This window comes from Lipophrys pholis (genome assembly GCF_963383615.2).
Source record: "Lipophrys pholis genome assembly, chromosome: 9".
In the NCBI taxonomy this organism is placed as follows: domain Eukaryota; kingdom Metazoa; phylum Chordata; class Actinopteri; order Blenniiformes; family Blenniidae; genus Lipophrys; species Lipophrys pholis.
Genome location: NC_137639.1, coordinates 29210504 through 29225626, shown reverse-complemented (window position 1 = coordinate 29225626; position 15123 = coordinate 29210504). Strand labels below are relative to the sequence as shown.

Genomic DNA, 15123 nt, shown 5'->3' with positions numbered 1-15123 from the left:
CAAGGGGGCAGCAGAGACCAGCCGAGCGTTCCTCTGACTCCATTACCCAGAGTTCCAGAGGAGGAGGCGCGTCCTACCTGTCCACACCTGCAGGAGTCAGGAGAAAAAAACCCCAAAAAGAACAGGCGGACTGAGGAATGCAGCTCACAGGCACACAATCCGAGTGAACACAACCGGACTGGACCAAGGAGACCTGAAACGGGACCTCCACCTGATCCGGGTCAGCCCCATAACACCGGGATCTACCCGGATCCCCCTGAATCCACCTGAGACTCAAGACTCCTGGACTTTTACCTGAAGCAGGAAGTGGAGCAGAGCTGCAAACATGGTGAGTGAAACTATCAGAAGAACCCTGATAAGACCTCGTCGTGGTTTCTGATTCTCATTCTGGACATGGTCCTGGTTCTGGATGTGTGCTGCTGTCTTGTTTTCCTTCAAAACAAAACATGAAAATATAATGGAAACAAAAAAAAAAATCATTAAAATTCAAATAACAGTGAGAAAAATATTAAGGACCACCAAATGTAGAAATTATTCTGGGTATGTGTTTCTCCTTTTTTTTTGTTTATTATTCAGTTTGTCTCATTGCACTCCAAAATAAAAGTATAGAACAAATAATCTGAGTTACAAAGAAATCATGGAATCAATAATGAACCAAAATGCATTCTAAATATTTGACGCCTCCTTTGGCAGATAAAACAGCTGAACACACTCAGAAGGTTCTTCCAGCTCTGCTGCAGAAGTTCCCATAAATATGTGGCACTTGTATTCTGCTTTGCTTTGACTCTTCTGTCCAGTTCATCCCAAAAGAGCTCAGTGGGGTTGAAGTCTGGAGACTGTGCCGGCCGCTCCATGTCGTCAAATGACCATCTTGTTATTCTATTTTCCTCCTGTATTTCTACCTGAGCTTGGACTCGTGCTCTGGGTCATTATTCTAATGTTCTGTGGAACCATCATTTCTCCTACACTTCAGCAGCACTTCTCCATACGACCGCTGTTTATCTGTCCCAGCTGCCCGTCACGCAAGCTGTTTACTTCTAGAAACTTGCCTTCTGATTCTGTGGCGATTGCTCGTGTGTCATCATCAATGATGTTTCCAGGGCTGAACGCTAAGCATTGTGGGAACTCAAGGATAACAACACAGAGCAGAGGCGAGGCGACAGATTAGATTGAATCCCGTCCAGACTGCCGAGTTATGAAACGATGTCTAGTTGCTGCATTGTCAACTGCAACAGCCGCCATTGGGATGAATAAAGGAATGTACTTCTATCGTACTCCAGCGTGGACCAAAAACACCTCCAGCCACGTCTCGGAGGCCACAAAGAGGCGGTGAAGGGCATGATGGCAGCAATAAGGAGTTTCCATACATACATACATTGATCAGCCCACTGTATTACAGTATAACTGTGTAAATGACTTGCAACAGTAGCAGCAGTATCATACCTTTGAACAGACAATAGTTTTCTGTTCCACTTTAAACATCACTCACACTTAAAGTCATATAATTCTAAATGTCTGGAAGTTTGGCAACAGGATAACATGTATTCTGAATGCTCATCCAGATCCAGTTCTTTATCTCCTCTTATTATTTCTTACTTTTCTTGCCTTTGTCTTCCCATTGAGCTTTTCATGATAGAGACCGACTTCGTTGTCATTTTGCCGGGTCCATTCAATGTTATATTTAAAGGAGCTGTTGGCGCTGGCCAAACCGACACCATAAAAGCCAGCGGGCTTGCCTGTGATGTTTTGACTGTATTTCCCAGGATGCTTTGCGTCTTGATGAGGCAGTCTTCTGTGTTGGTCACATGCTGGGGGAGTCTTTGTTGTTACTTTGGGTCTGCCAGACCTCTTCCTGTCAAAGTTTCGCTTTCTGAGACTTTTGATGGTGAAGAAACTTTACTCACTGACGACTTTACTGTCTTTTAAATCCTCCGTGAGAAAGACCGACAGTTTTAATTGTTGTGATGGTCTGTCTGTTTTCTGTTGTTAACTACCTTTTTTTTTTTCATCATTTTTATATCAACACAGATTCTAGTGTGTGCTGGGGCCCCAAGCATGAAATATATTAAGAAATAATTTTAAACCAACAAATAAATGTCAGAAATTAAAAGGTTGTCAGCCCTTGGGGGGGGGCCCCCTAGTGGCTTGGAGCACCAAGCAGCTGCCTGCCTTGCCTGTTAACAAGCTCCGCCTCTGAGCAACACACAACCCATGACGCCCCCATTAGCGCTCTTGTACCTCCGTCAGCCCGATCAACCATCTTTTTAGACACACACACACACACACACACACACACACACACACACACACACACACACACACACACACACACACACACACACACACACACACACACACACACACACACACACACACACACACACACACACACCTCTCGGCGTGTCGAGGCGAACACGTCGAGGCGTGGCCACTTTCCAGGACAACAAGTCCTCACAGGACTGAAGAATGCTGGGAATCCATTCACAGGCCCGGAGGAGCAGGACCCAGGACGCATGAGAAGACAAATGTCCGTTATAATAAATAAATGACCGATTCAATAACTGATGCTTAAACTACAGAGACAGAATGTTTTTCACACAGATATATATGTGTGTGTGTATATATATTACACGCTCAGCCAGTTGAAAATGACTCAATTCCACACAGGTAGAAACGGGTATTGGGCAGGAGAAGTGAGTATTAATGGTGCAGTTGAGGAGGATTGTGATGAGTAGCGCCTGAGGCCGTGCTGATTGTACAGCCTGACGGCTGCGGGAAGGAAAGTCCTGCGGTATCTCCTCTTCATATGTTTACAGTGACGCATCCTGTCACTGAAGGAGCTCTGCAGGGTTGTTACTGTGTCCTGCATGGGGTGGAGGTCACTGTCCATCAGGGATCACGGTTTAGCCGTCATCCTTCTGTTTCCCACTGCCTCAGTTGAGTCGGGGGGGGGGGGGGGGGCAGAACAAGGCTGCCTCCTCCGGGACAGAGTTGCCTCCTGAGCACATAGAGCTGCTAAGGCCTTTCTTCTGAAGAGCTATACTCTTAGTTCATCCAAATGAATTTATTTAATAATTAAAAAAAAGCTCTGACAGGTGCACTGCTGACTCTCTCTATGTCCCGCCTCCTTCAGGGCAGTAAGGAGCGATACCATTGGCAGGCCCAGAATGTGAAGGTGAGCGGGGTGGACGACATGGTCCTGCTGTCCAAGATCAGCGAGGACGCCATCACCGACAACCTGAAGAAGAGATACATGGACGACTACATCTTTGTATCCTCGAGTCCTGGTCTGTTGGTACGGCTCAGGCTTGGGTTTGTTTTCACTTGTTGTTCAGGTTCTGGTCATGTTGTCCTGGTCCTGGTCCTGGCCTTGACCCAGGTTCTAGTCCTGGTTGTGGTCCTTAATCTCTGCCTGTCAGACCTACATCGGTCCAGTTCTGATCTCGGTGAATCCGTTCAAGCAGCTGCCGTATTTCACCGACAGAGAAGTGGAGCTGTACCAGGGAGCGGTGAGACAAACACGCTAACAAACGTCAATGCTAACAAACGTCAACGCTAACAAACCGACTAACAAACGCGTCAACAACCCTCCAGGCTCAGTACGAAAACCCGCCACACATCTACGCTCTGGCTGACAATATGTACAGGAACATGATGATTGACAACGAGAACCAGTGTGTCATCATCAGGTAGGCGGGATTTCAACACAACAACACAACAAGGTCACATATCTGGTGTCAATTCAGTGTGTGTGTGTGTGTGTGTGTGTGTGTGTGTGTGTGTGTTTTAGTGGAGAAAGTGGAGCAGGGAAAACTGTTGCCGCAAAATACATCATGAGCTACGTGTCCAAAGTGTCTGGAGGAGGCGACAAAGTACAGGTCAGTACTCGCAGTAAGTTGAGGTAATTTTTATCCGTTTAGCTTTTCAAGTGAATTCAAAGTTCTTCTCATTATGGATCTTATACAGACGAGAAGATTTGTGATGGGAAAAATAAAACAAAGATTAAAAACATTAAAGCTATTTGGAAAAAAAAGAAAATGTAGAACAATTGAAGAGCCAGTAGATCCCAAATTAGATCGAGTCCTTAATAAAGGCATCAGCAGCCAAAACGATCTGAAGTTGAGATGGAGCTGCAGGTTTGTTCTAAATATTTGGTTCAAACATCACAGAACATCTGAAATGTCCATGGTTCCTGAACCATTCAGAGCTTTGTAGACCAGCAGTTCTTATTTTGAAATGTGTTTATTTTTTTAATGACAGGTAGTAAAGACCTGAGAAGTGGGCTGATGTGGTCGATGTTCTAATGTCACGTTTTAATGTGTCGGCTCAAAAGTCATAATCGCATTTATCAGTTTGTGTCTTTTTAACCTCGCCGAGAACACAAACTGTTAATTTATCATCTGTGAATCTAAAAATTGTAAATTTTGGCACATCCAAAGATGCCTTGCTCAATGCCCCGACTCTTTGTTCATATTTTGACACGTGTTCTCTTTACAAGGAAGTGATGTAATTCTGTGTAGCTACTATGGCACATTGTCTTGTTCTCTAAAATCTGAGCCAGTGGGAGCATGTAGATACTAAACAGAAGTGGACCCAGGATGGAGCCCTGAGGAACTCCACATGTCATTTTGTTCTCGGTTGACACATAAAAGTTTCTGTTCCATTAGAGAGGATTTAAACCAGAGTAGTGCCGTTAGTGATGTTAACACAGTGTTTCTATCGGAACGTTCCGGATCAACAGTGTCAGACGAAGCATAAAGATCAGTGAAACCAGGACTGAGCTCGTCTTCATGTTGCGGATTGTGTTCTGTGAATTATGAGATTAATTTATGGCAAGATGTTCCAGATAACCGTTCAGGAATCACTGACACAGGAGAACACAGCAGTGTTGTTGGTGTTTTAAGTGTTTATCAGAGAAGAAGGAAGCTCTTACCTTCCCGAGTTCTGAAGTCTCTTTTTAAAAACGACATAATGAAAGCGTAGATTTGTTCTCCACCACCTGTGTTCTGCTTCTCCTTATTCAGTCTTTACTAACAAGGTTTGTCTCCACGGTTCTACTTTGGAGGGTACAAAGTTTTTGACCATGTTTGTAACTTTTGGAGGCTTTGAAAGAAAACGTCTGCGTTGTTTTCACTGAGGAACCTTCAGAAAAGGATCTCTGTCACACAGGACGAGGGATCTAAAAGAACACAGGTCGAGTTCTCCAGATGAACACACTGGAACTTTGATAACATTCAACTTGTTCCTCCTGTTCTGTGTGTTGGTTCTATCATTGCTTAATCGTAATGATCCAGAACCTGAAACAGTTATTTGTCCTCCCTGTTCCGTCCATATGAAATGTAAAACTACCGACAAAAACTGCTCACTGTACTCGCAGTACTCACAGTACTGGTGACTGCTGTCTCAAAAGGTAACGATGCGTTTGTGTTGCAGCACGTTAAAGACATCATCCTTCAGTCCAACCCGCTGCTCGAGGCGTTCGGGAACGCCAAAACTGTCCGAAACAACAACTCCAGCAGATTCGTGAGTACAAATGCACATAAACAAACACACGACGTGCACAGGACAACGTGTGAGTACTCCGTCTGTCGTTCATACTCCATCAGGGGAAATACTTTGAGATCCAGTTCAGTCGAGGAGGAGCTCCAGATGGAGGTAAAATCTCAAACTTTTTACTCGAGAAGAGTCGAGTAGTGTCCCAAAATCAAGGAGAGAGGAACTTCCACATCTACTACCAGGTATAGCAAGACGTACTACTACCACCTTGTACTGCCACAGCTTGCCACATGACAGACAGATGACTTCTGTGTGACCTTTGACCTCAGCTGCTGGGCGGGGCCAGTGGAGAACAGAAGGAGAACCTTGGGGTCACGACCCCTGACTATTACGTCTACCTCAACCAATCAGGAACCTTCACAGTGGAGGATGTGGACGACAGCAAGGAGTTTGCTGATACACTGGTACGCACCCATCTGTCTCTACCTGTGCGTGCCTGTAGGGGGCGATGTCTGTACCCATCTGTACCTGTGTGTGCCTGTAGGCGGCGATGTCTGTGGTGGGTCTGTCGATGGAGGATCAGGATTCGGTTCTTCAGATTGTCGCAGGAATTCTACATCTGGGAAATATCACCTTCAGGGAAGAAAACAACTACGCCGTGGTGGAGAGTCAGGACTGTAAGTACTATAGACGTTACTCAAATGACCTCAGATGGTACCTAGATTACTGCAATTGAATACTCACAACTGATTATACAACAAAGAAGAGTAGCACTAAATGATGCCGTCTCCCTGACTGCCGTTCCGTCCTCAGTCTTGGCCTTCCCGGCCTACCTGCTGGGGATCCCTCAGGACAGTCTGTGCCAGAAGTTGACCAGCAGGGTGATGGACAGTCGGTGGGGAGGGAAGACCGAGTCCATCTCAGTGACCCTGAACACTGAACAGGCGTGTTTCACCCGGGACGCCCTGTCCAAGGCGCTGTACACGCGACTCTTCGACTTCCTGGTCCACGTCAGTCCTCCACTGTTCACCATGTCCACTTCTGTCCATTTGTGTGTGTGCTGCTCATGTTCATGTGTGTGTGTCCTCTAGCGCATCAACGCAGCCATGCAGAAGAACCAGGAGGAGCTCAATGTGGGAGTCCTCGATATCTATGGCTTTGAGATCTTCCAGGTAAACATATGCGCGCGCACACACACACACACACACACACACACACACACACACACACACACACACACACACACACACACACACACACACACACTCCGCCAGTGAAAATTCTGCCCCCTGCTGGTAAAAAGAAGGACCAACTCTGTAACTTGAGCTTGTCATGTTGAGGCAGACCATGAACAGTGTCTGATTCAATTCAACTTTATTTATATAGCACCACATACAACACATTTATTTCTTGGCGCTTTTAGCCGAGGCAAACCCAACAAATCACACCGAGAGCCACTTTGCCACAGTAAGCAGCCTCTCTTGTTTTCAGCAAAACGGCTTTGAGCAGTTCTGCATCAACTTCGTCAACGAGAAGCTTCAGCAGATCTTCATCGAGCTCACTCTGAAGGCCGAGCAGGTAACACTGAGAATATACCGAGTGCTCGAACACAACAGGTTGACTGATGTTAATCGTCTTCAAATATCACCCCTGATGTTTTTGGTCTCAAGAATCTCAGAAATTTGAATTGCAGTCAAGTTTTTAGTTTGATGTGTAATTTGATTCATTGGACTAAATTCTTAAGTGTAAAACTGCCGGAGAGTCTCTTCACTGTAGTGAGCGGAGCAATTCTGAGACCCTGAAACTTTCCACAGTGAGATTTGGAGTTATTCCAGGGTGTAAACGACAGGTTGGTGTCTGCAGGAGGAATACGTTCACGAGGGAATCAGCTGGACTCCGATCGAGTACTTCAACAACAAGGTGGTCTGTGACCTCATCGAGTCCAAGCTGGTGAGTTAATCACTCCACAGAGCTCGGGGTGGGAGCCGAATGGGAACCCGGGCCATCTCTAACTGTCCGTCTGGGCGCCGTTTCCCAGAATCCTCCCGGGATCATGAGCATCCTGGACGATGTTTGTGCGACGATGCACGCTAAAGGTGAGGGGGCGGATCAGACGCTGCTGCAGAAGCTGCAGGGGCAGGTGGGCTCGCACGAACACTTCAGCAGCTGGAACAAAGGATTCATCGTGCACCACTACGCTGGCAAGGTACACGGATGTCACGCGTTGTCAACACACCTGCAGCACACAACTGACACTTTTGTATTACACGTGTAAGACCCCTTTAACACATCTGTATTACATCTGTGACACGCCTAGAACACACCAGTTTCACACCGATAAACCACTAACTTGGATGATGACAAATTATCTCGAAGGTTAAAGTTAAAATATATAAATACATACAAACCGCTAAATAAATCCACTCAGACAAAAACATAACCCTCGCCCCAACTTTTGCTGGCGAAGGCAACAAACAAGTAGCACATTGGTAACATGCCTGTAATCTGCTTGTAACACATCAAAAATATTCCTGCATTGCATCTGTGTGTGTTTGTTTAGGTGTCCTATGATGCAAATGGGTTTTGTGAGCGGAACCGAGACGTGTTGTTTAATGACATCATCGAGCTGATGCAGAGCAGCGAGTTGTAAGTAGTGTGTGTGTGGGGGGGGGGGGGGGGCGTCCTCCTTGTGCACAGGTGTGTTCTTTCTAAAATGTGTGACATGTGTATGGTTAGTCCTTTCATCAAGGCTCTGTTCCCTGAGAACCTGGAGGCGGAGAAGAGGGGACGACCGTCCACGGCGAGCATCAAGATCAAGGTGAGGAAGTTCAAATGAGATGCAAAGACTCGTCGCTTCTCCAACGGAGGCTCTCTGGTTCTGTGAGGGTTGTTCCCTGAGGTTGCTCTGGCATGTGGTTAAAAAAAAACAAAAAAACAGACACAGCTGGTGTTGGTTATGTTTGAGAAAAATCCCAAAGCACAACAAAATTAAATTAAATTGTGATTATTCATCACAATTCATGTCATTATCGCAGCCCTATTCTGTAACATTGGTTCTATTTGAGAGGATCCCTGTTCTTTGCTGGTGGTTCTCTTTACCTGATTCTTTTCTAACCTTCTTTCTGTGGTTCTCTGGCTCTAAATTAAACTAAACTAACCATACTTTATTAATCCCTTTGGGAAAATTCCTTTTTCCGCATTTACCCAACCTATTTGTAGGATGCGGTGGGCAGCCATATTTGGGCCCTGCGGGGAGCTGATGGGGTTCCCACAGTGGCGACCTGTCTGCTGTGGTGTTCAAACCTGCCAACTTCCAATCTCAGGTCCGCTTCTCTAGCCTCTTCGCCACCACTGGACAAAATTGTAATTCTTTCTTCCCTTTAGTTCTCTGTGGTTCTGTGACGATTGTTTTCTGACGCTTCTCTGGTTTTCTGATGGTGGTTCTCAGGTGATGGTTCCATGACTGTGTTTTCTCTGATGATTGTTTGCTTCTGTCCATCCAACATTCTCACATTCTTGTCGCTCTGCAGAAACAAGCCAACTCTCTGGTGCAGACCCTGATGAAGTGCACCCCCCACTACATCCGCTGCATCAAACCCAACGAGACCAAACGCCCCCGGGACTGGGAGGACAACCGGGCCAGGCACCAGGTGGAGTACCTCGGCCTGCGCGAGAACATCAGAGTACGCCGAGCCGGATACGCCTACAGACGAGTCTTTAACAAGTTCCTGCACAGGTCAGAGGTCAAAGCCCAGCTCAGAAGTGGACGTCTGTCCTGTTGCTGTGGACACACTGACCGATGCGGTTCTACTGCAGGTATGCCATCCTGACCAAGGAGAGCTGGCCTCAGTGGAGAGGCGAGCAGCGCAAGGGAGTTCTGCACCTCCTCAACTCCGTCCACATGGACCAGGATCAGTACCAGCTAGGGAAGTCCAAAGTCTTCATTAAAGCTCCAGAGTCGGTACGTTCTGATCAGGTGGAGAAGTATGATGAGATGTTCACTGAGACGGGCTGGATGCTGACGGAGAGACAGACATGCTGGACGCTGACGGAGAGACTGGACGCTGACAGAGAGACTGATGTGTCTCCTGTGTACAGCTCTTCCTGCTGGAGGAAATGAGGGAGAGGAAATTTAACGGGTACGCGCGGGTCATCCAGAAGGCGTGGCGTAAACACATCGCCGTTCGCAAATATGTGAAGATGAGGGAGGAAGGTGAGGCTGGTCTTCATCACCAGAGATGTTTCCATCCCGGTCAGTGTCTCCAAGGCGTCTCCTGTCTCTTCCAGCCTCCGATGTTCTGCTCAACAAAAAGGAGCGCCGCAGGAACAGCATCAACAGGAACTTCGTGGGTGACTACATTGGAACCGACAACCATCCCGAGATCCGGCAGTTCGTTGGCCGCAGGGAAAGAATCGACTTCGCCGACGTGGTGATGAAATACGACCGAAGATTCAGGGTAAGTACCTGCATCTCCCTCTGACTACGGAGGTGGTTCTCCTAGAGGAGGGCAGGTCCATTAGGTTCTTAACCGTCTGACCCACACTTACCAGACAAGCCACAATGAGGATCCCCACCAGTAGCACCTAAAAACAAAAGCAGAATTAAACCTAAGGGGCCTTTTCACATTGGGATAGTCCGGGACTCGGTTCACTTGGGAGGGAGGGGGCTGAGATTTTTCACACCTTCATTTGGTCTGGGTGGCGTTCACATTCACAATTGAATCCAGATCAAACTGTCTGGAAAATGTCCTGTAATTACACCAGCTGCAGGATTGGGGGCGCCATCGCCTTAAACAAACACTGACCAGAGAGGATGTAAAGAAGAAACACGGCTCATTGATTGGTCTGAACTGAAAGCGACAGTCCCACCGCTTTAGCTCGTGGTGGCTTGGCTAGTTAGCTCGTGGCTAAGGGGTAGAAACAAATAACCGCGATATGTAGTCTTCCAGATGTCAATGAGTCTTTCTCACTATTTCTTCCTCTCTACTTCTTCCTCACTACTCCAAGTCTGCCTGTCAGATATTTCCGAACTTTTTCTTGAGTTCTTTCTCAGTTAGCTTTTGTTTGTTTACTACCCAGAATGCAATGTGCTCCAAGTCACGTCCTCTCACCCCGCCCGCTGGAAACATTGTTTGCATGAGAACCGAGATAGACGTTTTCGAGAGGACCAGAGTTCGCTTGTTAGATCCGGTTCACAGTTCGGGGAATGTTCGAAGAGGCCTAAGCGAAATGGTCTTTCCCAGAAACTCCCCGAAGAGACTCGGTCCGGATCAAACAGGGAAATGTGAACACGTCCTTAAACCACAACCAGAGTTTGAAGTTCAAATGGCAGATTCAGTTGAGAAACAAAAAAAACTAAAACAAAGTGGTCCCAAGGACATCTGTTACTAGAGCTAGAACAGAGGTGGAACAAAATTGAAGAACCAGAACTAAAACCTGGTCTTCTCCATCTAGAACTACAGCTGTGTTCCACTTCACCGTATTTAGACCTTTTGACCTCCAATTCCACGATGACCAAGGATGGCTGAATCTACGACCAAAAGTGAACCAGAAAGCTCTCTGATTGGTGGATTGATCGAACACTGAGAACAGGGTGCTGAAGTCACAGACTTTAACATCAGCAACTCTTGTTTCTCTTGTCCCTCAGTCGGTGAAGCGAGACCTCATCCTGACGCCAAAGTTCCTCTACCTGATCGGCCGGGAGAAGGTGAAACAAGGTCCAGATAAGGGTCAGATTCAGGAAGTTCTGAAGAGGAAGATCGAGGTCAACAGGATCCAGTCTGTCTCCATGAGGTACGACACCAGAACCAAGACTGAAACTACCACTAGAACCAGCAGCATCAACAAACTACATATAAACTCGGAGGATATTGAACATTTCTGAACAGTAAATGTATTTGTGGTTTTCAAACATTATTGGACTAATTCTGGTTGTGGACACCTGTCTTCTCTGATGAACTCGACTCAAATATTGAAAATCCCTTTTTAAACTCCACAGTTCCTCCTTCAGTGTAGTTTTAGTGAAGCTTTCCCTCCGTCTTCCTGTCTCTGTCTGTCTGCTGCTCAGCACTCTGCAGGACGACTTCTTCATTGTCCACGAGGAAGAGTACGACAGCGTTCTCCAGAGCATCTTTAAGACGGAGTTCCTCAGTTTGCTGGTGAAACGTTATCAGGAGAAGACGGACAAGCAGCTGCCGCTCAAATTCAACAATCTGTGAGTGGAGGGACAGTCAGTCACTGTCCACGTGGCTCATTCAGTCAGTCACCATCATGTCCTGGAATCGAAAACCGACTGTTGTTGACCCGTCTGCGTGGATCTACCCTTTGTCCCTGCAGTCTGGAGTTTAAGGTGAAGAAAGGGGGCTGGGGTCCGTTCAGTTCCTCGGGATCCAGACAGATCCAGTTCCAAGCGGGTCAGGGAGACGATGCGGTCCTGAAGCCCAGCGGAAAGGTTCTCCAGGTGTCCATCGGACCGGGTCTGCCCAAGAACTCCCGTGAGTTTTCTCCGCCTGTCTTAGTATGATTTGTTCTCCCGTCGTGTTCTCCCCCTCACCTCGTCGTCGCCCTGCAGGACCCACCAGGAGAGACACCCGGAAGAGCCGCCACATGGGGGGCCACGCTCTGCCCAGCGGGCAGCACAGCTCAGGTGAAACTCAACTTCGCCTGTGAGTTCTCTTCTGTACAATCTCAAGAACTTACGTTACTTTCTGTGTCATAGCTGCCCGCCCCAGAGGGGGCGGAGCTCCCAGCCGAGGCTCCACCTCCAGAGGCTCGCTCCTGAGGCAGCAGTCCAGCATGGAACAGCCCACCCTGCCCCGCCTCCACAACCAGCAGCGGTCCTCCAACCGGGCTCCCCAACAAAACGACATGGGCTTCATGAGTGTCCCGGACCAGGGCGCCGCCGGGTGAGACTCAGTCGCACCGATACATAAGAACCATTTCTGCCACTTTCCACCGATTTAAAACTCATTTTTCAACTTTAAAGATAAGAAACCTCGGCTCATAAAGATGGAAAAATAGTTTTACGGAAAATTTAAAAATGTGTTATGTGGCAGCGTTGATCAGCACTCTTTTGGAGTTTCTCTGTCCATATCGAACATCCAGGTAAAGCAGCAGGGTGGGAGTGAAAAAATATTGTTTGATAAAAAACTTGTAGGATTTTTACCAGTTAAACCACAACCAATCTGATACAGTGTTATCAGTCAGGGAGATGGCCACCAACACTAACTGATAGTAGACACAAGGTTCGGGGTCCCGGTGATTTAATCCCTGCTTTTCGTCTGCAGGCTGCACCGGCGGCGATCGAAGGAGGTGAAGCCAGTTCCCGGAGCGGGTCGACCAAAACCGAAGCCCCGTACTCCTCAGTGTAAAGCTCTGTACGCCTACGACGCCCAGGACACCGACGAGCTGAGCTTCAATGCCGACGACGTCATCGACATACTCACCGAAGGTACTGCGTACTCTTACTACTTCTGCAAACGCTAAGTTAAACCACTGTCATTCCGGCTGATGTTAAATACATAATAGAAACAATGCTGATAATGCTAGAAGGTACTGCAAACACATCTAACTGCTCATAAAATCACTTCTTATATTGTTAATGCGCATACACGACAAATACTTCCAGCCTTTTTGTTAAAGTGGCTAATACTGCTAATGGTACCGATTGTACTGACACAGTAGTTTAGTAAAAGCACTGCTAGTTGTGCTATGACTGTTTATTTTTCTCCAACTGTAGATGCTGAGGCTGAGTTATTGTCTTGACTTTCTAAATGCTGCAGTTACGCCTCTGAAACCAAAGGGGGCACTGTGGTTTCTGATGTATCTGACTGTCGCGCCTCCTCTTCTTCGTCTCCATCCCTGCAGATCCGTCTGGTTGGTGGTATGGCCGGCTGCGTGGTAAAGAGGGCATGTTCCCCGGAAACTACGTTGAGAAGATCTAACGTCGGGTCGGGTAGTTTATGAGGACACGTCTGCAGGGTACAGCCTGGCTAGGCGGTCCTCAGATGAACCATAAACCAGCCAGGGTCCTAAAGTGTCCAGTGGGCTGTTCCTGTAAACCAGTGTTAGGGTTCAGTCTGTGACCATCTCGGTCATCACTTCTGAGCTCAGCGATAAAACGAAGAGCTGAACAGTGCCCCCCTCAGGCCACAGTGTGCACTACAAAGCAAAGAGCTGAGCGAGACCAAGAGATGGACACAAACTGAATCCTCTGAGCAGAAACAGGTCGACTGAATGTCAGTAAACTTTTCAATATGATGACAAACATCAAACAAAAATGATTATTAAAAGACTTTTAAAAAAATTGTCACGTCTCTTTTTTTGGGGGGGGGGGGGGGGTGAGATAGGGAAGTGTTGGCTGAGAGGTGAGAGAAGCAGACTTAAAACATATTCTATTAATCTCTTTGTGGAATTCTGATGTTTGTCGGATCGAATCCCACAGATGACCGTTCTCCACTGTGCGTCCCTGAGCAAGACTTTTGATCCCCAACTACTGCCCGGGCGCTGCACCGTGGCAGCCGCAGCCCAGTATGTATGGTTACGGTTAACTATGAATAGAATGGGTTAAGTGCAGAGAAACGAGCCTCCAAAGGGGGAGACTGATCTTCCAGTGATAATTGTATCACTTCCTGTTTCACCTGGTAATCCTATCACTTATTGTTTTGCCTGGAAATTATTACCTTCGCCAACGGAAATTGGGGCGAAAGTTATGTTTTTGTCTGCGTGAATATATTGGTTTCTATGTGTGTATGAATTTTACCAACTTCTTGCAAAAATTGTTAACCCGAATTGCAAGGATGATTTATCATCATCCAAGGACCAATCGATTAAATTTTGGGATCTATTTAGGTAACCGTTTCCAATCAAATCCCATAAAACTGCGAAACACCGTAATGGTTTATCTTTGTGCCCCCACTCGGGAGTTCTGTACAATGACGACGTTACCATTCAGGATAGTTACCATCAATATGAGCTAACGGCTAACATGCTAACTCGGTTCTGCAAAGAAAGCTTGTGTTTCTCTCAAGGTCCGTGAGCCATCATCGTCCTACTGTGTCGGCTCACACGGAAATTGTAAAACGTGTGTACATCTGTGTCAAATGGCGATACTATGAAGTAATTCAAATGGCCATGGTGGAAGGAGTGGTGTGGTGGAAATCAAATAACCTTGTAATCTATTGGTTTCCCTGGTGACAAATGTGGCAGAAGTATGTGCTCTCCTGAGTGTCCCTTCTAAATAAATTAGTTTTTAAATAAACATTTCTGTCCTAAATCAGTTGGTTCTGTTTTTCATGATGAGAGCAAATTTGATCTTTTTCTCAGTGAAAATTTGTATTTATCTATTCCTCTCATATTCTGTTTTAGTTGAAATTTTCAGTTAATTTATCCCTGTTTTGATCTGTCTTTTTTTTTTTATTAAAACTGTTATTTCTGATTTATCAATTTTTTTTATTTGTTTTTATCATTTTATAAGCTTCTCTTGTCCATCCAGATATTTAAATTAGCTTTTTAGCATTTTCCATTCCATCTTTTTTCTCTCATTCTTTTTTATCTGTCACTTTATTTTATTATCTCGTGCTTTTTGATGTTCTTAATATTAACTTCTTTCACTTGATTCTCCTTTGA

General features: G+C 46.4%; 1 protein-coding gene across 1 annotated transcript; it reads left to right on the top strand.

The window, feature by feature from the left end:
- Window positions 1-41: 41 nt before the first annotated feature.
- On the top strand, window positions 42-14767 carry myo1eb (myosin IEb). The gene is made up of 27 exons (XM_080471547.1): window positions 42-328; window positions 3134-3271; window positions 3420-3509; window positions 3595-3689; window positions 3791-3878; window positions 5434-5523; window positions 5607-5738; window positions 5826-5960; window positions 6041-6173; window positions 6310-6506; window positions 6588-6668; window positions 6988-7074; window positions 7360-7446; window positions 7535-7702; window positions 8057-8142; window positions 8233-8314; window positions 9027-9232; window positions 9313-9457; window positions 9595-9709; window positions 9784-9953; window positions 11144-11289; window positions 11564-11710; window positions 11833-11990; window positions 12068-12142; window positions 12215-12401; window positions 12783-12946; window positions 13363-14767. Exons 1-27 carry the CDS (start codon window positions 326-328, stop codon window positions 13437-13439), a joined length of 3282 nt encoding a protein of 1093 aa, XP_080327673.1. The 5' UTR covers window positions 42-325; the 3' UTR covers window positions 13440-14767.
- Window positions 14768-15123: the final 356 nt, after the last annotated feature.